Source organism: Adiantum capillus-veneris, chromosome 10 (assembly GCF_014529385.1).
Source record: "Adiantum capillus-veneris isolate H3 chromosome 10, ASM1452938v2, whole genome shotgun sequence".
Taxonomy (NCBI): Eukaryota; Viridiplantae; Streptophyta; class Polypodiopsida; order Polypodiales; family Pteridaceae; genus Adiantum; species Adiantum capillus-veneris.
Genome location: NC_140940.1, coordinates 145,166,324 through 145,190,708, shown reverse-complemented (window position 1 = coordinate 145,190,708; position 24,385 = coordinate 145,166,324). Strand labels below are relative to the sequence as shown.

Sequence of the window (24,385 nt, the reverse complement as noted above, 5' to 3'; positions counted from 1 at the left end):
CTCTCACACACACACACACACACACACACACACACACACACACACATCGTCCTTGCTCGTTGAAAGGTAGTGTTCTTGTCTGCTCTCAGACCTACTTATTCGGAAGTATCATGACATCTTTGCTCAAGATCACAACAATCTTGAAAGTTTAACCTTGAATTGGTGGTCCATGAACTTTTTCAGAAGCCAAGAGCCACCCGCTTGCAAGAGTTTCTGGGGATTGCTAAAGACTGCAAAGAGGCAGTATATAATGAGATTAGAAAACCGGCTAGATAAATAACAGGGGAGATCACCAAAATATCCCTACCTTCACTATTTACCCAAAATATCAATGAAGTAAAAAACATTCCCAAAATTCCCTTACATCAAACCTCGAGAGATTCTTCAAATTTTCACACGTGTGCACATGCCAGTAAGAGGAAGCTCACCCAGACTAGCCGCAGTTAGTGTAACAGTTCAAATTAGCCGTCTCGAAGTTGACAACGAACCGAAAGGGCAGATAGTAGAGAAGCCATCAGGGAAACTCTTTGACTGCCTTCTAAAAAAAATTCACCACTGAGCCAACATATATCGGCACTTGCCGATGACTAACAAGCTATTTCATCCCACGAGTCCATAATATCAAATACTGATTTAGTTCATGAGACCTTTAAAAACAATTCGTCAAGGGAGAAATCTCAAAAGATAAATCATGGCAAAAGCCCTAAATGATATACAGAAGTAATGACACCATCAATGGTAGTAGCTAAAAATACTTTGGCTGCATGACGCATACATAAATATGCCCAATGCACTTTTGCACCGAAGCTGACGTAGAGAGCTTAGCCTCCACCATTGCAAAATTGAGGTCATCATAATCCTGGAGTCCTGTCAAAACTCATGAACTCCTAGGGACATGAGAACCTGACTTGGAGTCTCCAACATTTTCGTGCATCGACCTTATAAAGAACCATCTGTTGAATAACATGCATCTGTCGCAGAATTCCATGAAGAAAATGTGGAAGGAGTGCACTCATCATCCATAATAACCAGCTGACAGGAGACCGACTGTGCGATGATAATCTCTTAATTTCCTTTGCATGTGCTTATCTAGAGCAATCACTTGCACTTCTAGTTTTTCATGGATCTCACTAGCATCCTTGTTTCCAAGGGATGTTCCGCCTTTTCTTCCTTTTGTTGTAACATTCCTCTTTCTTAATACATTTCATCATGCTTTTGTGGCCGAAGGAAAAATAAAAATCCTTCGCATGGGTATGACCAAAAATAATTTACCAGGAAACTGCCACTCCTTAAGAGAATCTAAATAAAGATGAAAAAGTGCTGATCTGTGTCATATCCTTCCCAGGAACCTGCCTCAATATTGTGGCCTATACATATCAGAATGATCAATTAGGTCTCCACATTTTTGGGAAAAAAAATTCCTTTCAAAACATCTGAAATGCATAAGTGAAGGATGGGCCTAGAAAATGAAAATCCTAATCAAAGTGGAAAGTCAAAGGACTTTGAATGTCTTTACAAAGAGGTGGTCAAGCGTGCATGGAATATTTGGATTTTTTCTTTTTCTTTACCTTTCCTTTAGCATTTTCTTCCCTTTAGAGGTTCCTTGCACTATGTATGTCCTTAATTTACTTTTTTGAAGCCATTAGGCATAATGATTTGGCTATCACTATGCAAAATGCTATCAACATCCCTCAATTTCTTCTAGCCTTTCCTGCATTAGTTGCTTACCTTTGGCTTTTTCATAGAGCTGCTAAAATATCCCACCCCAAAAGAAGACGTTGCATATGCAGCAATAATCTCTAAAGAATTCAATTGTCCACCTTGCTCCTCTACCTGACTCAAAAAGTCCAACCATATTCGAGAAAGTGAGCATGCAATGCCAGCAGTGCAGACAGAACCAAAAATAAGGTTGCCAGCTCTCAAGCTACCTACCGTGGACGCTCCATTTGCTTGTACTAGTAGTACTCCACCAGATGTCTGCGGAACCAAGTTCCGCACTTGTTGAAGTGTCTTTGAAAGAATTTCTTTGCACGCATTTTCTGGATCCTTCTGCAAACTGCAAATAGAGACACTTTTAAAGGCATAATTTTAATGATGCTAAATGTGTGTTACAAATTTCACAAAAACCTTGAATTCTAAAGGAGACGAACCAAGGATTACGATATCACTATCCTGGGGGATTCACCTTCAAGAAATTTTCTATATCATGTGCACTCAAGCTGTATGTAGAAAACCCTTCACACACAATACTTTTATGAGTAAAATGACCCCTTTTTCTTTATCTCCACTACTATGGAAAAACAAAAATCCTTCCTCTAATATTTTTAGCTACGGCTACAAATAAATGAAAATAATTTTTGTGCACACAGGATGAATTTATGAATTTATTGGTACTAATCATGAACGGGTATATTTTTTCAGTGCAATATGTCATCCAAAAATTTATCCGTGTCCGGATAGAATGATAAGTAGAACAGTAGCTGGACGCAGTGCAGAATGGTTCAAAACAAGCACATGAATAAGATGGTGTCCCTAGTTCGCTCAGAAAAGCTAAAATTTAATAGTTTTTGCGGGTGGAAATACAACCCGGCGGGACCGACAGTCTGAGTCAAAAGAGACATGAAATGGGCCGGGTTATTAATGCCCCAGATTGGCCCAGAAAATTGAGATTTAAATGTTAGGTTTGTGCGGAAGCGTATACACTCTCGAATAGACAAAGGTGCTCGATAATTCGGGCGAGGCTGTTGATGACACTAAAGAAGCCAACTACGCCAAGCACGGCCATGTTGTTTACTATAGCGCTCCCAAATCCCAAATCTAAGGAGGAGACAATTCCCTTTATTCGCCATATGGTGGAGTCTAGGATCACCTTCCATCAGAAGCTGGAGAGCAAGCTGCAAGAACTATTCTCTACAGCAGGGGACAAGGGTAATTGATAGGTCTTGGTCGGCAAGGAGCAGCTAGCGGCGAGCCATGCCACACACACATTATAGGCTGACGTCATCAGTGATGCTCCACAATTACCCACGACTGACCTACATTAACGCTTGTTTTTAAGTAAAAGGTTTGAAACCTTTAAAAATAAGCGGCCAGGCCAGTTTGAACGCTAAACTTAAAAAAAACTTAAGCATAGCATGGGGAAAACTGCAAGAGCAGCGTAGAAAGTTTGCGAGCACTCTCTCTCCCTCATGCAGCGCCAGATGGCCAACAATTCGCATGCTAGGCTATAAGAGGATGTAGCGCTCAATTCAGCTCTTTCTCTCTCTCATTAGCTACCACTTGCTTAGAGCTCCTGTGAGAGCAGCACAAAGCCTACACAGCTTGCGGCAAAGGTGTAGAACAGCCCATAGAGCTTGTGAGCGTCCCTGCACGGAATAGCTGCAATCAGACAAGCGCAATATGGCTGCCAATGAGAAACTTCAGCAATTTGACGCAATCCAAAAGGAGATTTCAGCCAAGGAGAGCTCGAGTGGGCATCCCTCACGTAGACAATTATCGCTAAAAATCAAAGTACAAACAGACATAGCCGTTTTCGGCTACAGGTATGATGAATTTCAGCCAATAGTCTTATAAAATCATGCATATTTATGCATCAGAAAAGTATTTGGGACATGAACAGCGAATTTTGTTTCAGGTTCACATACTTGTATTAGTTCAGAAAGTAATACAAATCTCCTTCGGGGGGGGGGGGGGGGCACCACCCTATCTTCTGATCCCTAGTGCTGTGTCGATTTTCTGCATTGTTTTCTTAATTTTGTGTCCTGCAGAATCCTACGAAAAATAGTAAATAAGTGCTAAAGTTTTATTTACACGCTTCCCTTTCTATGACAGTGGTATCAGAGCAAGGTCCTCTCGTTTTCTTCCTTAAGGAGAGACAGTCCTTGGCATAAATACCCATCATGATTGGACAAGCAAAAGAGCTTGAGCAGCTCAAGCAACAGATGGCACAATTGCAAGCTGCTCTTGCTCAGCCAGAAGTGCAGAAAGTGCTTAAGACCCTGAAAAAGGGAAAGCAAAGACGGTGGAAGAGCCACCTCAAAATCCCCTAGTACCAACTCAGGGAATACCTCAGATTGGGGCCCCAACACGACCTTGGAGGGATCCTGCAATAAGAACCTCCGACAACATAAAGAAGAAGAAATCCCTTCACCAAACTCGCCAAATTACTCTTTTATGAAGAACTTGGATAATATCATCGCTGATGAGGAGCTTGAGTTACCCCCAAATGAGACTGTAGAATCAACCACAGAAAGCAGAAAAGCAAGACGAGGATCAAAGGAAGAGTCTTCATAGAATTCCGTTGAACAAGGAGTCCAAAGCCATCTCCAAGAAGCGGTCCTGACACCACAAGAAGAAGAAGAACACGTTTAAAGCTGGAGATAAGGATGTCAAATTCAAATGCTATAATGGCAAGAAGGTTGACACGAAGGCTCTTGCTTTCATTCGACAATTCGAGGTGGCCTTTGCAAAAGGTAACTTTTCAAAACGCTCAAAACTACGCCATGTTAGCATGTATCTGAAAGATACGGCTAGCAACTGGTGGCTTACCACAATTTTGAAAAAAACGCAAACCCAAAGTGTAACAAACTTGGACATCCCAAGTCTAGATTCTACCGCGACACAACAGAGATTCACTTCATAACAATTCACAAAAGACGACACGGCCCAGCGTAGTTCCGTGCCAAGAGGTATTGGCCCCAAAGACTGACGTCCCTTTCAGTATTTCTTTTTATATTAATCTGTGTGCAAAGAACAAGGGAGAGTCTGTGGGTACTCACTCTCAGACTTTGCGTCAATATGCTCTGAGGAGTGGGTCCTAAAGGACCTATTTATTCTTACAAGGGATGCCCAAAAGCAGAGCCCCAAAATCTTTTACTCAAAAGCTTCTCAAATTCAAAAGCAATTGCAACCAAAAGCTGCCAGCGTAATTTCCGAAAATCCGTACGTATTGCCACGTAAGCAGACCAGCGCGTTTTGACAAAAATCTGTCACCTCAACAGTCAACGTAATTTGCGAGGGTCCGTACAGTTTGCCACGTCAACCTGTCGGCGCATTTCACGGGCAGTCAAGTGTGTGTGTGTGTGTGTGTGTGTGTGTGTGTGTGTTCGGGGGCCTACCACGTCACCATTTTGTGACATACCCCCCTCTTGAAAGAATTGTAATCACCCTGGATTACGCCTGCAAAACAGACAAAGGCCATAAACTCTCTTAGGAGACACTGACTGTTAGTACCGACGCACTAGACACAACACATCTAGCACTTGTACAAAACGACAGTCACATCACCGAACATCACTTGACATCACATGACAAATCACATACAAATTCATTCCAAATCTCAAAGCATGATCAATTGGCAACGTAATTAGTAATCACATCTAGATTTATTCCGGACCTCATGGATGCCCAATTAACTAATCCTTATTGCAATCATGTCTATAGAGGTTCATGAGACCGAAATGCTGCAGTCATTTCGTCTTTCAGTTCCTGCACTCAAACAAGTCCAATACAAATTAATCATTTTCATTTTCGGGAATTCCAATTATAAAGTCATACAGCAGAACACTACTGAGCCCTTTAGTATCCCTGAAACCCAAAGGGGACATCAGTGACTCTATTTCAAATCAGGGTAATCCGTTGACAAGGAGCGGAGTGCCTCCCCTCTTGTGCAAACCCGCTGCACTAGATTCACCCTCGCTGAAGTCGGGGTTCTATTGGAGTAGACTATGCTAAAGTGAATGCTTCAAGGTAAAGTTCCAAAATCTGGGGAGTATCTGCTAGGTCCTCCTCCTCCATCCACTTCGCATCCAATGCAGGATAGTTCTTGAACTTAAACAAGAACCGCCTAATTACTTTACCTTTTATCTTTTTGTCCTTGTGTACCAAAATTTGTTCTGGAACGAGTATCTCCTCGCTTTCCTCCACTTTGGGTTGCTCATCTGGCTCCCCGTCATCGGGCACATCGCCTTTAAAAGGCTTCAATAGACTCACATGAAATGCATTGTGAATCTTCCAAGTATCGGGCAACTTCAGTCTAAAGGAGACATCATTTATCTTTTCTTTTATTTGGAAAGGGCCATAATATCTCATGCTAAGCTTTGGAAAAAGCCACTCCTTTCCCTTTTTCTTTCTTGGGCGTGCCTTCTCAAAACGTAAGAGCACCCAATCGTCTTCCTTTAATTTCAAATCGCGACGGTGTCGATCTGCTGCCTTCTTGTGTCGTTCCTGAGATTTCGCTAAAGCCTCCCGGACCTTGGCAAAAGCAGTGTCCCAGTCCCTCATGTGCTAGTGGGCTTCAAAAATCTTATCTTTCGTGCTAAGGAAGAGTCGAACCTTCGGAGCACCTTAAATGATTTCAAATGGCGCCTTCCCCGTCGAAGAGTGAACCGTGTTGTTGTAGACGAATTCCACCAAAGGCAAATATTTCTCCCATTGAGTCTTCTGATCAGAGATGTAAGACTTCAATAAATCTAGAACAACTGAATTTGCAATCTCGAATTGCCCATCTGTCTGCGGGTGGAAAGATGATGAGAACTGCAAACGTGTACCAATGTTCTCCCAAATAGCCTTCCAAAACAAACTCGTGAATCGGGGATCTCTGTCGGAGACGATTGTCTCAGGCATGCCATGTAATCTGAAAATCTGAGCAATGAACAATCGCGCTAAATGATCCGGCTTGACTGTTTTCTTCATTGGAATGAAGTGGGCTTGCTTGCTAAATCTGTCGATGACAGTCCAAATGCCATCATGTCCACTCTGTGCCTTCGGGAGATTAGAAATGAAATCCGTTGCAATACTTTCCCAGGGACGGGCAGGAATGGGTAAAGGCTGTAACAATCCCTATGCCTTATGCCTGTCAAACTTGACCTTCTGGCATACTAAAAAACTGCGTACAAAGTCGTCCACATCTTTCTTGAGTCTTGGCCAAAAGAAGTAACGCTCCACACCTTTCAAGGTGGTGTCGATGCCGTGATGACCCGTAAAAGGTGGACAATGACACTCAGGCAGATTTTTTTCCCTCAATGACTGTGTAAGGCACAACATCGTTTTCTTCATCAAGTAGCCATCCGTAATGGAATATCCCGCTACTACCTCCCTATTCTATATTCGAGTGAATACATCGGAAAAATTCGGATCTGTGGTGTACTTATCAACCATGTCCTCGAAGCTTCTATGATGAATCGCAGAAATAGCCAAGACTAGCGACTTCCGAGACGAAGCATCTGCCACCAAGTTCTTCTGTCCTTGAACATGGACAATTTGAAAGTGAAACTGTGACAAGATGTTAGTCCACCGCATCTGCTTTTCCGAAAGCTGCTTCTTTGACAAGAAGTAGCGTAAACTCTGATGATCAGTGTAGACTGTGAAGTCGGCTCCAAGTAGGTAATGTCGCCACTGAGTAAGAGCATGGATTACTGCCAAAAGCTCTTTCTCATAAATCTGTGCTGTTAATTCTGGCCTTGAAAACAATCGGCTTTCATAGGCAATCACATGGCCTTCTTGCATTAAGATCGCTCCCAGACTACGACCACAAGCATCACAATATACTTCAAATGACTTTTGCAAATCCGGCAAAGTCAATTTCTCTTTCAGTGTCTGATAGGCAGTCACCTATGTGGATCCTTACGAGAAAGGGACTCCTTTCTGTGGGAGAATGTGCAAAGGAGAAGCTACCTATGCAAACTTTCAAATGAACCGCCGGTAGTAAGAACACAAACCCAAGAAGCTTCTTACTTCAAGGATATTCTTCAAATCGGGCCAATCACATATAGTCTCAATCTTGGCCGAGTCCATCTGTACTCCTGCTCTGCTAGGACGATGTGTCCCAAAAAGTGCATCTCCGGCAAGAAAAATTCACTCGCCAACAAAAGATCAATACTCTTGGAAAATCCTATGCATCATTTGATTGAAAGTCGATGGAACATCGGTAAGGCCAAAAGGCATCACCAAAAATTCATACAAACCAAAACTTGTCCAAAAGGCCGTCTGTAGACATCTCCCGAAGCGATTCGGATCTGATGATATCAGCTTTTCAAATAAATCCTACTGAAACAAGAGGATCCCTGAAGTTTTTCAAGAATATCATTGATCCTTGGAATCGCAAATCTGTTCTTGATGGTAATTTTACCGAGAGCTCGGTAATCAATGCACATTCTCCAAGTTCCGTCTTTCTTTAATACCAACAACACCGGAGAGCAGTAGGGTGAAGTACTCGGCTGGATAAGACTCTTTTCAAGAAGGTCTTTCACTTGGTTCATGATCTCTTCATTCTCGGCTCCACTAACACAGTAAGGTGGCCAAATGGTGGTGTGCTTCCAAGAATCAGATCAATGGTATGATCCTCAGGACGAGATGGGGGCAACTCGCCTGGCAGGCCCTCAGAGAAGCAATCGGCATGAGTGTGGATAAAATTTGGCGTTCTCTATCAAGTTCAGACATGTTCATTCTGTGTTCATCATTTAACTCTTTCAAGTAGATTGAGTAAACAAAGAGACTGGATTTCATTAATTTGGAAATGGCCGAAGACAATACAATAGGGATGGACTCACCCTTCAGTTTTACATCGAGTACAATTTGTCGGCCCTTTTCATTCAACGTTGCTTTCTTTGTCCAATAATCAACCACGGCGTTGTTCTTATGGTACCAAGGGACTCCTAGGAGGACGTCACAACCTTCCAAGGGCATTATGTAAAAATCCTCGTTCCCTAAATACCCCTGACAATGCAACCAAGGTTTGCCAATGACAGCTGTAATGGCTATGTCCTGTCCGGGTGCCGCTAGAACTGCCTATGCTCTGGTGGTCCCATCCTGTTGGGTGTAATCTCGAGCCGCTCCGCCAATTCCGGTGGGATGAAGTTGGTCTTGGCTCCTCCGTTGAAGAAACTCAAGTCTCTTGATCTTTCACTTTGCCCCAAGCTCCGCAAAGTTCTGTACTTTCATCAATCAGGCTTGGGTGAGTATCCATGCAATCTGGTACCAATCCTGCTTTCATCTTGTCTTTTCTGCCACATTCCTCTGCTGCTCTCGAACTCTCTACCTATCTTCAGTCTGCTCTTGCTGTACCTTTCTGGGGCACTTTGCGGAGATGTGTCAATGTTCCCTGCAACTAATACACGTCCCCTCTCTGATGTAATTGGCCCTCTCTTGAAGAGTGAGCCGGGGTCATGTATCCTTATCCTTCTTTTCTTGGGAACTCTTTTTCTTTCTACTTTCATTAATGGAGGTCTGTCGAGTTCTCTGAGCCAAGATCTCATCAATGGGGTAAGTCAAATTCCCCGAATGTATCGAGAAACCCCATTTCGCACCCATCAATTCTTCAATAGAATTTGACTTTTGTTCCAGGCAGTAGTCTCGGATCTCTATAGGGAGTCTGCAGCAAAACTGCTCAATCTATTCCTTAAAGAGACCTTAAATGAAGAGGTTGGTAGAAAAGAGTCCCAAACGCTCGCAATAAACGTCCAAAGAATCTCCCTTGGTCATCCGAAGATGGTTCCAAGCGGTTCGTATATCCCGTTCGTACTCCCGGGTCAGCCAAGAAGAAAGAAAGAGCCTTTTGAATTTCAACCACTTAACAAAAGCTTCCTTCCTCAGAAGAAGAGTGGACCACCATGTTCGAGCATTGCCTTCAAGAAAAGATGCAGCCCTCCTAATCTTGGAGTGCTCTGAGTAATGCCCTCCAGAGAAGGCTATGTCAAACTGCTGGATGAAGGCCAAAGCCCTCGAAGCATCTCGGAACCTAGAAAAGGATTCAAATTTAATCGATTGTCCACCTTCTTTGAATTCTTTTGCTTTCGTGCTTTTGTCTTCGAGGAAGTCATCCTGGTTGGCTTTGTAAAAATGCTTCTTCTTTCCATAAAACATGGTTATCCGAGTCCGAACTGTCAAAGGATGACTCCTCTGTAGAACTGTCAGAAACTCGGCGAAATTTGGGTTTCTTTACCTTTTTCTTGCACTTTCCAAAGCTTTGCTTTTTGCTTCGGTTTTTGCCTTTTTTGCCCTCCTTGCTCGAGTCAAAAGAGCTAGAAGAACTGTCAAAAGAAGAGTAAGAAGAAGAACTAGGTAGTCCTTCAAATCGTATACGCTTCTTCTGCTTTCTTGCAGATGCAAAAGAAGATTGACGGCCCAAATAACCAGGGTAGTCAGTCCCCTTCTTGCGGCATTTCATTTGCTTTTTGGATTGATTGTTTGCATCCAAAAGGCGACTGATCTCAGTTTGAACCACCTCGTGTAGTTCTTGTTCTGTAAACATCCTCGGAGAAGGAGGTTTCTTGATTGCCGGTTTGATGGGTGGTTCGGTGGCATTCTGTAACTGACTGTGCACTTTTGCAATGGATTGCTGCGACAAAAAATTTGCAAATTGAGGGTCCTTGCAAATTTAATCATCTGCTTTGTGCACTTGTCAACTTGCTATCGACATTCCATCTCTTCAAGTTCGTACCGAGTAGGCGGAGGTGGGCCGTACTCTTCCTCTGTTTGATCATGAGAATCTTCTCCGCCATCTCCTCCCGCATTTCCAGATGCAGAAGAAGTCGATTGATTCTCTGTTGGAATGCATAAGTGTCGCGAGAAAAGGATCGGATTTCCCGGTAGGAGAGAAATTGGCCATGCTCTGATACCACTATAACAACTTGGACACCTCAAGTCTAGATTCTACCGCGACAGAGCAAAGATTCACTTCAAAACAGTTCACAAAAGACGACACGGCCCGGTGTAGTTCCATGCCAAGAGGTATTGGACCCAAAGATTGGCGCCCCTTTCGGTATTTCTTTTTATATTAATCTGTGTGCAAAGTACAAGAGAGAGTCCCTGGGTACTCACTCTCAGACTCTGCGTCCAGATGCTCTAAGGAGTGAGTCCCATAGGACCTATTTATTCTTACAACGGATGGCCAAAAGCAGAGCCCCAAAATCTTTTACTCAAAAGCTTCTCAAACTCAAAAGCAATTGCAACCAAAAGCTGACAGCGTAATTTCCAGAAATCCGTATGTACTGCCACATCAGCACACCAGCGCGTTTTGCAAAAAATTTGCCACCTCAGCAGGCAGTGCATTTTGCGGGGGTCCGTACAGTTTGCCACATCAACCTGTCGGCGCATTTCACGAGCAATTAGGTGTGTGTGTGTGTGTCCCGGGGCTTGCCATGTCACCAGTTTGTGACACAAAGACTAAGAGGAGTTCAAAAAGGAGCCTTATGCTCAGTTCCTTCCCTCTAACTTTGCCAATGATGTGAAGAAAGAATGGGATTGGCTCTCCCAAAGAGAGCATGAAGCTGTGTCCGACTACGTCGACAAATTTTGGGAGGTCCTCCTTAAAGTTAACTCACTTTATGAAAGTTCCTGATGAAGAGAAGATGCGCAAGTTTGAAGCTGGACTCCAGCCCATACTTCAGAAAAGCATGAAATTATACCCTCGAAACACTCTTCAAATTATGATACAATCCATCCTCATAACCAATAACTTGCATTCGAAAGGAGCTCCTCGTAAGCAGGAGTTTAGTACCTTTCATGCAAAAGCAGAAGGCTCTCACTACTAAGGCAGGAACTCCACACGAAAGCGGCCTTCAGATCTGCCCAAAGGTCCACAATAGAAGCAAGAGGGAGAGTAATTCCCACTCCCTCTCAATTGAAGGCCTATATGGAAGAGGGTAATGTTTCTATTGTGGCTAGAAAGGAAAAATGCAGCTACTCAAAGGGTGGGGCAGCTTGAATGTCCAAGCTCCACAAAAAATTTCATTTCCTTGGACACCTCAGTATCTCTTTACTCCCGAGAGATTGCACTTACTCAAAATCTCTTGAACTTAATTCCGAGAGATTGGGAACTTGTCACGAGGATGGGCACCACGTGCCAATAGAAAAGAACAGACTGAACAACTTTAAGCTTTTCAAATAACAATTGAACTGAAAGAGATGCACGACATGAGACGGGGAGTGGCGGAGTTCCACCTCGAGAGTGCACTGGCCCCAAACCTTGGTGCCCCTTTCAGTATTTCTTTATCTTACTTGAACTCGGTACAATGCCGGTACTCGAGACTCTCCACCTGCACGCGGGATCGTGCTAGAGACTAAGCCCTCTGCACATATTTAAAGGCCCTTGGCCTATGAAAAGCAATTTACATGAAAAGCTTCTAGTCTAAAAGCATATGGCCCAAAAGCACATGCTGAAAATCAGCCAACGTGATTTTAGGAAATCCGTTCACTTGCCACGTCAGCAACGTAAAACGTGGAAATCTGTACAGTCTCCCACGTGGCACTACAACACAAAACGTGGGCGTTCGTACAACTGCCACGTCACCATGCTATTTGCAAGAGATTGAGTGCATGTGTGTACGGTCCTCCTTTACTTCAATGCCTTTAGGTCCCCTGGGCCCCATGGACGGGGTCCCATAAGTTGGGGGCTTCTTTAAAAGTAGGACACTCGGCCAAACTTTGCAAGTTGGTGAAACTTCTTCTGCTGCTTCTAGGGTCTAGGCTTCTCCGACGGGATCTGCAGGTTGGCTCCATTCTTCAGTGGCTTGACATGTCGGCAGTTTGTGACATCCTCTCTTCTTGAAAGAAAGAAATTGTCCGCGATTACAGCATATCTGCAAACAACTCAAGCCAGGTCAAAAATTTCCAAGGGTCATTCCGAGGCAGTTTTCTCATTCCAAATCAGAGCTCTTAATTTCATGGGTCATTGGTTTCCCAGAAGAATCTCATCCAATAAGGAGTCTCATTCCAAATTGAAGCTCTTGATATCCTGGGTTGTTAGCTTCCCAGAAGTATCTCATCCAATAAGGAGTCTCATTCTAGATTGGAGCTCTTGATATCCTGAGTCGTTGGTCCGGGCTAGGAGATATAGAGGCCTTTTACAACCAAACGCCCCCCAGAACGCAACCTGCGTTGTCGTTTGGAGAGTAACCACTGCTCAGACTTCTTAATACTCCCCCCGTAAATAACCGCAAGGGTCCGGGCCATGAGTAAAAACACATCGCAAGGGTCCGGACCATGAGTATGAACAAGCATTCTCAAACATCATTTCTCAGTACTCCACCCGAAAGTAAAATCACCAATCATTGAAACCAGTATTAAAACCAGAGTAACAGTTCAAATCGGCACCAGGACAAGTTTAAAACGGATACCATCCATTTCAAACAAACTCCAGCAGGATCACCAGACAAGTTCTCAAACGGACCTCAAACTAATAAAGCAAACTCGACATCAGTCGAGCTTGAAAAGTCGACTAACTTTCCATCTTGAAACCTGCACCAAAAATTAGGGTTATATTTCTTCCATAAGTTGAACACAACGTGATCCATAAGCTCCAGTGTTCCTATGGCGGTGATGGTAGTCCCAAGACATAGCAATGACACCGAACCTCCAAGATTATCAGTTTGAGAAGAGACACCTGCTGAGAGATGACGAGAAATTTCAAGTTTTAATCTACTAGGGTTTTTGTGGCTAGCCTTTTAGGATACCCCAATCTGCCAGAAGTTGCAATCTAAAGGAAGATGTCTAAAGGCCTTTAACTTCAGGAAAAAAATTTATTGAAAGCTTACAAAGTCCTTGGAGTGTGCGGGTTGGTAGCTATACACTTCCACCACTACATATCACTGCCTTTGAGAAAAAAAAAAAAAAAGTGGCTCGAAAATTCTTTGATCCTTCTCTTGCAAGTGATCTTTATGGCATGGCACTGTCTCTGAGAAAAAAAACAGTGGCTCGAAAAACCTTTGATCCTTCTCTTGCAAGTGATCTTTATGGCTTATGCCCTATAAGACAAGAGTGATGAAGACGCGAGCGTGCCCGATGCACGATGAAGGGTGGGAGTGGCTAATAAGTCCGCGGTCGAGACATGGCAGTTCATGGAACCTTCTTTGTTAACATTCTAGTCTTTTCTCACACAGAGGAAGAACACAAACGACATCTACAGACTGAGTTCGAAGAATTGCAGTAGCATAAACTCCAAGTTAATGCTAAGAAGAGTGCATTTTTCTTGACAAAGATTCATTATCTGCAACACATTATCTCCCATTATCAACTACGCATAGACCTAGCAAAGGTTCCACGGCATGCTTCGGTTCATGATGTCCAAAGTTTCCTTGGCCTCTATCCCTACTATAGAGGTTTTATTTGCAATTTCACTCATGTCGTTGCACCTCTCCACGATCTTACTAAGAAAGATATATCTTTTGCATGGGGGGCTAGGCAGAAGGAAGCTTTTGAAAAGCTTAAGTACCTTCTCACCCATTGTTGCTAAACTGGCTTTATTTGATAGGAAAATAATTCTAAATGAATTATTGGATTTATAAGTGAGAGGGTTTTTCTCGCTTGGAACACCAAAAAAAATAATTCTAAATGAATTATTGAAATTTTAAGTGAGAGGGTTTATCTCACTGGAGACATCCAAGTACAGAGTATTCCTAGTGTGTCATTCAGAGTAATGACGGGAGCACCGTGAAAGGAAATATTTGTAAGGCCACCAAGAACGGGTACTTCTCATGCGTCACATTGGATGGGTGACAGGCAGCATCGAGAAGAAGTATTCGACCATCTGGGAACGGACATCTCTGATGCGTCATAGGATGGGTGACATAGAGCATCACGAAGGAGATTGTACCGTAAGTTTGGTAGGAATGGACTAGGTGATGGCATTCCTGATGCATCACAAGGTGGGTGACGGGTGCATCGAAAAGGGGATATCCATAGTCGAGAGGAAATTCCGAACTGTGTTAGAATTGTGCAAAAGGAAAAGAAAGCACTTGAATAAAGATGAGTTCAGAGAAAACTTTGAGGAAAAACGGATGCTTTCTGAGAAAGCGGGTTGCTTTTCGGAAAAGCAAATGCTTTCCCGCGAGGAAGTCTATGTCTGCATTGCAACTATGCATGTGATTGCATCCAGGGACGCCTGGGAAGTGCTACGAAAGCATCGTTTTTAACTTATAAAGTTTTACTCAGTTTTTGGGCAGATTCATACCATTTTTAAAGGTGACTGGCCGCCCACTTATCCTATGTTTAAATAAAGCAGTAAAAACCAACCAACGATTTTTCTCTCTCTTTTTCTCACAGAACAGCGCATAAGAAATAAATTATTAAAATAAAAAAAAAAACCTCGATCTATACGCGAGCAGCCAATGCTCTGCTATCTTTGCCGTGGCCAGGGAGCTATAAAAGCATCACACTCCCTCTCTCAAAGGGGAGATCAGTTTTTGCAAGAAGAAGATGCTGCTACAAATTTCAGCCGCAAAGAAGACGTCATCGGTGATGCCCATGGCTGCCCCAAGTGTACCAGATGTCCCCAAGACCAAGTGCGCGAGTTCCCTCGCGAAGAAGTGCCTATGGAGCTTGTTTCCATCGCGACAAGCTTCTCTTTTTCTCTGTTTTCAGCCAATAAATGTCGTAGACGGGGCTGATTTACGAGAAGGAGCCCGAGAACACACCTCTTTTGCATGTAGGATTGGAAGAGAGGATTTTCTATGTCGAGATCTCTTCCAGGGAATTGCTTTTCAAGAACACAGTTGCGTTTCGAGCGTCGAGACTTTGAAGGTAACGATTTTCATGTTATGATCTCTAAGTATTTGTTTGCACGTGTACTTCCTCTTAGTGAGGGAGTAGGATCAGAGGGAGGCATGAGCCTCTGCATGAGAGAAGCGCTTTGAGGAACTAGAGCCTGATCAGTCCAAGGGTTTCGTACCCGAGTCTGGGAAGTAGATCCACGAATCGGAGAGACGTAGTCTCTCAAGTTGTGATCCGGAAGTTGGAATTCCCAAGTAAGGACTTCGTGTTCGGGAAAGCAGAGTTGTTCTACGAGAAGAGGACTCTAGAAACAGAGTTGGAAAAAAGAGTTGCAGGGATGCCATGCCCGGAGTCTCGAAGGTGAGATCCAGAGGCGAGAACCTTGATTCTCGACGATTTGGAATAAGGAACGGAAGTTCCTTGGAATAGGGTTTTGCCCTAGGAATAGGAAACCGAGGCTTCCGGAAACCATCAAGTCTTATTCTAGAACGAGCGTGGTAATACGTTCGGTTCAAGTGCTTGTATAGACTTCTCCTCAATAATAAAGATACTATTACGGGGGGGGGGGGAGGACCAACCCATCTTCTGGTCCCAGTACTGTGTCGATCTTCTCACTCTCTATCTCTCTCTATATCTATTTCTCTCTATATACTCTGGCTTCAATAATAAGTGATAAATCCTATTTATCCAAGTGTATTTATATTGCTATGCGCTCCCGTTTGGACAGTGGTATCAGAGCATGGTCTCCTCTCTTTCTCTGTAAAGGAGGACGAATCTGGAAAGATACGGGAAGAAGCCATGACAAGCCAAGAGAGAAGTAAGGAGGCGGAACCCTAAGCCCTGCAGGAAAAGCTCGCAGGTTGGAAAAAAAAAATCTCTCTGCAGAAGTCGGCACAAGTCTTGGGATTCTCGGAGAGGGCGACAAGAGCATGATGCTCAAGAACCTAGAGAATCCAAGGAGCGGAATGCTCAAGATCCTTCAGAATCCAAAAAATATCCATGAACATCAATTCAGAACCATAGCCATGAAATCCCATCATTTCGGGAAGGATATGAAGAAGGTCTCTAGACATCAGAACACTCCGGTCAAGTTTGATACTTTTGACAGAAGGGAAGATGTCCCGAAAGCTACCGCTTTCATTCGACAGTTTGAAGTTGCCTTTGCAAACGGCAATTTCTGAAAAGCGTCGAAGGTGAGGATGTGACCAAACACTTCAAGGGGATTGCAAGTACTTGGTGGTATACCAAAGCTGTACAAGAAACTTACAACCAGACTTGGATTCAATTCAAGGCTGAATTTTCCGACAAATTTTTTTTCCTCTACGCTTTGAGGAAGGCATCCAAAAAGATTGGGATCGGTTTGTCCGATAGGAACACGAGTTATTCAAAGCAAATAGTGGTTCACTCTTGCCAAGGTAGCTCCACTCTTGATCCTCTCTGAGGAAAGATAAGGAAATTCAACGACGGACTTTTGCCCGAACTTTGTAGATGCATCAGCAAGATACTTTGCAGCGGATGGTGGAGTCAGAATACAAGCTGAAAGTGTACACCTCCGTGTACATAGAATCTAATCCCCGCAGTGGGACGGGAACCATTGAACATAGAAACACCAATTTTTGTTATCTCTCCTCGACGGATACGTTGCTATCCGGAGAAAGTTTGGAGTAAGGGCATTCAAATTGACTCCTGAGATTTTGAACAGAAGACCCTCGAACTTTAAGTGAGAGGGCAAGTCTTTGATCAAAGATAAAGTTTTGAGGGATTAGAAAATTGCATATTGCTTTTATGCACGAGGTATATAAATGTGTCTAACCAAGACAATCACGCACAAATGTTTATGAGAGTAGAATTGAGTTCAAACATTGCTTTATGCGATGAATTGGTTTGCTTAACCATCCAGAAGGTCCATGATTGATCTGGTATCCGGTAATTCTTAAACAGATTACCTGCTACTGCGGGTAGGAAATTATGAAGGAACCATTCTGAGCTTTCAAGCTCAGAAAAACTTTCATTAAGCTTGAGTACTCTTTAAGCCCACACCCCCTACCCGGTAAGGGAAGATATGGTAGTGCTCTTTGCACGCTCTCTCTTTACGAGGGAAGGAACAAGCGATGGCTACGGTCTGTGCTCGAGGAATCCAAGGATTGAAATCCTAGTTTATTTGATGAGCAGGTTTTGCTCTAAGATCGAGCCAAGGGATCGTCAGGTTGAGTGTCTTCGCTCTAAGGATCTTACGAAGGGAAGGTAATTTCCCAGGTTCACCAAAACACTAACACAGCTTAAGAATTATGTACACCTTTAGGTACATGGATAACACATGAAGATGCAGACCTATGCCAAGGTGGATTATCTACCAGTCAAATTTTTTTTCTGCTGAACAGAATGAGATGAACCAACTTCCTTTTCAGGAACTAGACAGGAGTTTGTTATACTCTCTTGAGCGCCTTTTTGAGCGCAAGGATATTCCGACACGAGAATCTCTATTTGAGACGTGTTCGGTGGAAGGAATTTGAGTTTCTCTACAGAGGAGAAATTTTTTGATGGTCATTGATAATTGAGTACGCTATGTGCTTTTACCATTACAGTAGCAACTTTTGGTTGCGGTATATGTTTCTCCATGAGCAGGTCAAGTAGCATTTACACGCTGCGGGAATAAATTCGAACAATTATGTTCGTAAGAGTATAATTCGCCAACCGTTTTAAAATGGTAAGAATTACCTTAACCACATATCGGAGAACATCATTGAGATCTAAAGCGGGTTCGCCCTTAAGTGCGCCCTTAAGTGGGCCGAGTTTGAACTTATGTTCACGGAATGGTATCGCTAGAATTTTTATTTGCCTAAGATTTTGCAAGCAATCCTAGATGCTTGCTAAGTGAAAAATTCTTGATAATTTCCGCAAGAAATAGACACAAGCAGGCATAAAGAAAACACTGCAAGTGGTAACAACCCACCGGAGGAAAAACGTGCGCAATGCACAAGGGATCTTCGGATTAAAACAATTAGCCTATCCAAAGCAAAGGCTCGGAATAAGAACTTACTTTGGTAAGATGGCACACTTTGTCTGTCATAGGAAGATTCACATGAGCTTAATGCTCTCGACATGCCCTATGCGGGAGGACACAGGAGGCTTAAAATCCTAAGGACTAATAGCACAAGGTTATGTGCAAGGACAGAGACCTAGATTGATTTCTAGGAGGATTATTCTTCTCGAGGTTGAGAAGGCAAAAGTGAGTTAACAGATTCTTGGATGAGGAAACTTCCGATCTGTTGGAAAGACGCGAATGACGAGTTCTTACATGGCTCATAAGTTTGATGATTGGTGAAGGATATCCTGGAGATACTAGAGGAAGGACATGAACTGGTAAGTCAGTATTGAATTACTGAATTTTTGTTTAATTTAACTTTTAAGTTCTCTTTTTAGAAAGGACTAGCTCAACTCACCATTGAGCAAGATTTTGAATCTTTCCGCTTTCTCCCCGGCAATTCAATTGGACCTCTACAGTTGAGGACAATTGTTTATGAGTGAGAGGGATGTTGCTAAATTGGCTTTATCTGCCAGGAAAATAATTCTAAATGAATTATTGGATTTATAAGTGAGAGGGTTTTCTCGCTTGGAACACCAAGGAAAAATAAATTTAATGAATTATTGGAATTTCAAGTGAGAGGGTTTTTCTCACTGGAGACATCCGAGTACAGAGTATTCCTAGTGCGTCGTTCAAAGAGTAACGACGGAGCACCGTGGAAGGGAATATCTGTAAGGCCACCAGGAACAAGTACTTCTGATGCGTCACATCGGATGGGCGACAACGAGCATCGGAAAGAAGTATTCGACCATCCGGGAACGGACATCTCTGATGCGTCATAGGATGGGTGACATAGAACATTGCGAAGGAGATTGTACTGTAAGTTCGGTAGAAAAGGAATAGGTGATGGGAAATCCTGATGCGTCACAAGGTGGGTGACGGGTGCATCGAAAAGGGGATATCCATAGTCGAGAGGAAATTCCGAACTGTGTTAGAATTGTGCACAAGGAAAAGCAAGCACTTGAATGACGATGTGTTCAGAGGAAACTTTGAGGAAAAACGGATGCTTTCTGAGAAAGCGGGTTGCTTTTCGGGAAAGCAGATGCTTTCCCGAGAGGAAGTGTATGTCTGCATTGCAACTGTGCATGTGATTGCATCCAGGGATGCCTGGGAAGTGCTATGAAAGCATTGTTTTTAACTTATAAGGTTTTATTGAGTTTTTGGGCAGATTCAAACCATTTTTAAAGGTGACCGGCCGCCCACTTAATAAGTGGGCAACCTATGGTTAAATAAAGCAGTAAAAACCAGCCAGCGATTTTTCTCTCTTTTTCTGGCAAAACACTGCATAAGAAAAAAAATATTTTTAAAAAAAAAACAAAAAACAAAAAACAACCGCGATCTCTACGCGAGCAGCCAATGCTCTGCTATCTTTGTCGTGGCCAGGGAGCTATAAAAGCATCACACTCCCTCTCTCAAAGGGGAGATCAGTTTTTGCAAGAAGAAGATGTTGCTGCAGATTTCAGCCATAAAGAAGACGTTGCCGGTGATGCCCATGGCTGCCCCAAGTGTACAAGATGTCGCCAAGACCAAGTGTGCAAGTTCCCTCGCGCAGAATTGCATACGGAGCGTGTTTCCATCGCGACAAGCTGCTGTTTTTCTCTGTTTTCAGCCCATAAACGTCGTAGACGGGGCTAATGCACGAGAAGGAACCCGAGAACACACCTCTTTTGCGTGTAGGATTGGAAGAGGGGATTTTCTATGTCGAGATCTCTTCCTGGGAATTGCTTTTCGAGAACCGAGTTGCGTTTCGAGCATCGAGACTTTGAAGGTAACAATTTTCATGTTATGATCTCTAAGTATTTGTTTGCAGGTGTAATTCCTCTTAATGAGGGAGTAGGAGTAAAGGAAGGCATGAGCCTTAGTAGGAGAAAAGCACTCTGAGGAACTAGAGCTAGATCAGTCCAAGGGTTTCGTACCCGAGTTGGGAACTAGATCCACAGATCGGAGAGAGGTAGTCTCTCAAGTTGTGATCCAGAAGTTGGAATTCCCAAGTAAGGACTTCGTGTTCCGGAAAGCAGAGTTGTTCTGCGGGAAGAGGACTCTAGAAACAGAGTTGGAAAAAAGAGTTGCACGAATGCCATGCCCTGAGTCTGGAAGGTGAGATCCAGAGGCGAAAACCTTGATGCTCGAGGATTCGGAATAAGCAACGGAAGTTCCTTGGAATAGGGTTTTGTCCTAGGAATAGGAAGCCGAGGCTTCCGGGAACCGTCAAGTCTTATTCTAGAACGAACGTGGTAATATGTTCGGTTGCAAGTGCTTGTATAGACTTCTCCTCAGTAATAAAGATACTATAACAGGGAGGGACCAGAAGATGTACTGTGTCGATCTTCTCACACTCTCTCTCTCTCTCTCTCTCTCTCTCTCTCTCTCTCTCTCTCTCTATATATATATATATATATATATATATATATATATATGTATTTCTCTCTATATACTCTGGCTTCAATAATAAGTGATAAATCCTATTTATCCAAATGTATTTTATATTGCTATGCGCTCCCGTTTGTGACACCCATGGACCCATCCTTATTGTACCTGATCTTCGAAAACCAATTGAAGTGCATTGCGATGCTTCAAGCGATTGCATTGGCTCAGTTTTTAATCAAGAAGGCCACGCAGTGGACAATTGTCAGAACAAGATTATGAATAAGATGGTGTACCCAGTTCCTTCAGAAAAGCAAAAATTTAATAGTTTTTGCAGTGGCCGTCCAAGAAGTGACCAGCTCGACATAGTGAAATACGACCGGACGGGAGTTGACGGGTTGAATCGGAAGAAACATAAAATCGAATGGGTTATAAATGCCCCAGATTGGCCAGAAAATAGAAAATTAACGTACGTTTTTTAAGAAAAAATAAGCAACCGGGTAAATTTGAACGTGGCTAGATAAAATAAACTTTAAAAAACTTAAGCATAGCCTGAGAAAAAATTGTAAGAGCAACGTAGAAAGTTTGCGAGCACTCTCTCTCTCGGTCATGCAGTGCCAGATGGCCAACATTTCACACGCTAGGCTATAAGAGGATGTACCGCTACCAGATTGGGGATTTTGCAACTGTTTCCACACACATAGAGCTCTCTCTCTCTCTCTCTCTCTCTCTCTCTCTCTCTCTCTCAGTACTTAGTTCAGCCCCCTCTCTCTCTCCGTGCTCAGTTCAGCTCTTTCTCTCTCATTAGCTATCTCTTGCTCAGAGCTCTTGTGAGAGCAGCGGAGAGCCTACACAGCTTGCCCCATAGAGCTTGTGCGCGTCCCTGTGGGGAATAGGCGCACTCAGACAAGCGCAGTACCGGCTACCCACGAGAAATTTCAGCACTCTGACGCAATCCAAAAGCAGATTTCAGTCAAGGAGAACTCGTGTGGGCATCCCTCACGTGGGCAGATATCAATAGAAGCTTCTCCCGCGCAGAAAATCCGAGTACAAACAAACATAGCCGTTTTCGGCTACAAGTTGATGAATTTCAGCCAATAGGCTTATGAAATCATGCATCTTTATGCATCAAAAAAGTATTTGGAACATGAATAGTGAATTCTATTTCGGGTTCACGTGCTTGTATTGGTTCAAAAAGTAATACAAATCTCCTTCGGGGGGGAGGGACCAACCTATCTTCTAGTCCCTAGTGCTGTGTCGATTTTTTGCATTGTTTTCTCAATTTTGTGTTGTGCACAATCCTACGAAAAATAGTAAATAATTTTAAAGTTTTAAGAACACACTTCTGTTTTTGTGACACTTTCAAAACATCTCAAACGCATAAGTGAAGGGTGAGTTTTGAAAATAAAAAAATTTGCATGTCTATGTAAAAGTTGGTCCAGCATGCATGCAATGTGTGTCATTTTGCATTTGTATTCTTCTTTTTCTTTACCTTTCCTTCAGCGTTTTCTTCTCTTTAGAGTTTGCTTGCAATATGTACTATTTTTTTATTTTTTTTGGGAAGCCATTAGGAGATATAGATATTATATAGATATACATTTCTTTTCTTCTTTTTATTTATAAACCTCACATTTTTTTCCAAATTGGTTATAAAAATCCCTCTTGTATTTGTAATTCTGTAACTTTTGTTAGTTTAATATACCCCTTCTGATGAACTCGCATCATACACCTACACTTTTTAAGGAAAATCCCCCGGCAGCATTATCTTACCTGGAAACGGACAAACAACATTCATATGCAACCAGCCCCTTCATCAAGTGCTCCCCTGCACCAGTCACACAACAACCTACGGTAGATCCACCCCGTGTTTCATGGGATGAAGCCCAGCACCCAGCCCCATAAGTGGCTGCAACTCCTATGCGTCCTCTGACCTGCAGCAGAAATCAGCACAATCTCTTTGAAAGAAGAAAGCCTAGAGTTACACACCAACATAACAACAGATCTCCATGGACTTGAAACCCAACTTCAGGATCCAAACCTTCATTGCTATTCCTCCACTCGATGAGCCCACCGTAATATTTCCATGTGAATCAACACAAACTGCGCCAACAGTATCCATGACTCCTTCACAGCCAACAGATGGAAGCATGCAAGCTGCATCCTTACTCAACGCGCACTCAGTACTTCTGCTGGGAGCTTTTGACTAATAGACCACAAAGAAACACCCTCGGTGGAAAGTACAAATGTTATAGAAGAATCTTTTCATATGTATTTTATCTTTAAAGACATCATTTGACAAATTAAATCCGATTAAATGAGCTTGGAACAGTCATCTTCTTCAAAATCACACCTATCAAAAATGCTATCAAATGCAGGGCTTTCTTCATCTAAATGAATGGTATCCGTAGACTCATTTGTACAAGTGCAGACGATAATAATAACAATGATGATAGGAAGACATTGCCATTGTTTGAGAACACACAAGCTCTGCCAGGTTTGACAATAATACACATGATCATTTTTTATCCCACAGCACAGGCTGTCATTCGAAAGAAATGGTTGCAACCCTTAAGAACCTGATGCATACGTTGATGGCTACAAGCTGAGTCCTTAGCAATTACCAATTAAGAATCTCGGTGTGTTTACATGTTTTCCTTTTTTATGCAACAGCATAATGCATTTTAAATTACACATGTTAATCTGTCCCCAAGTGGTGGGGGCATCCTTAAACAACGCGAGGAAGACACAAAACATACTCGCTCTAAATATCTTGAGAAATAACTATTAGTGGATAGGGTCTCCATCTTGACTAAGCCAGCAGGCCTTCCATGTATGAAGAACGACGGCCTTGTGTATACGCTGCTTACTTTCGAAGGTTCCTTGTCTCAAGTCGTGCCACCACCAGAGGTTGAAAAAGCTTGACCCGGGTCCCAAACTTCTCACACATCAGCGTGCACGGGACTTGCATATGAACTGTGTATTCAGGCTGGTTGGTCAGCTCCCACCAGGGGGTTCTCACAGGCACCCAATTGCAGTAATACGTATGCCGTGTATCTGGAATGATAAACTGCAGTGGAGGAGAGAACGGGAAGTGCACTGGGAGCTTATCACCAGCCTTACTATGCAGTCCGTATGGAGGGTTCACTGCTTTGATACTCCCAATGACACCATCAGATTACTTCAGGCAAAGCTGGCCCACACCATTGGCCCTGTAGGTAGCAAAATACAGGCCATCCATGTGACTCTTCCCGCCTTCCATTGTTTGATGTAGCCCTCTCAGCCCATTGTTGTATTCTACTAAGGCATATAGAAGAAGTCTCCCCATGCCCTCTTACCTTGTACAAGGATTATTTCGCTCACCCAAAACACTAATATACAGTCTTACCTTTAAAAAGCCAAACCCACATAACATCCACAGGCAAACAAATTCAATGAATTCTATATACAGTG

At 43.0% G+C, this 24,385-nt stretch overlaps 1 protein-coding gene across 1 annotated transcript in view; it reads right to left on the bottom strand.

Moving 5' to 3' along the window:
* Nucleotides 1–514: 514 nt before the first annotated feature.
* The window catches only part of LOC147449795 (N-terminal nucleophile aminohydrolases (Ntn hydrolases) superfamily protein), a 146,176-nt gene continuing 122,305 nt past the window's right edge, over nucleotides 515–24,385 (bottom strand). The window contains exons 7-11 of the mRNA XM_086522150.1: nucleotides 22,974–23,138; nucleotides 22,706–22,866; nucleotides 1,933–2,056; nucleotides 1,729–1,833; nucleotides 515–1,367 (exon numbers count right to left, since the gene is read on the bottom strand). Coding sequence (XP_086378276.1) covers nucleotides 1,290–1,367; nucleotides 1,729–1,833; nucleotides 1,933–2,056; nucleotides 22,706–22,866; nucleotides 22,974–23,138 — 633 coding nt within the window. The 3' untranslated portion in view covers nucleotides 515–1,289. The remainder of the gene's footprint in view (nucleotides 1,368–1,728; nucleotides 1,834–1,932; nucleotides 2,057–22,705; nucleotides 22,867–22,973; nucleotides 23,139–24,385) is intronic.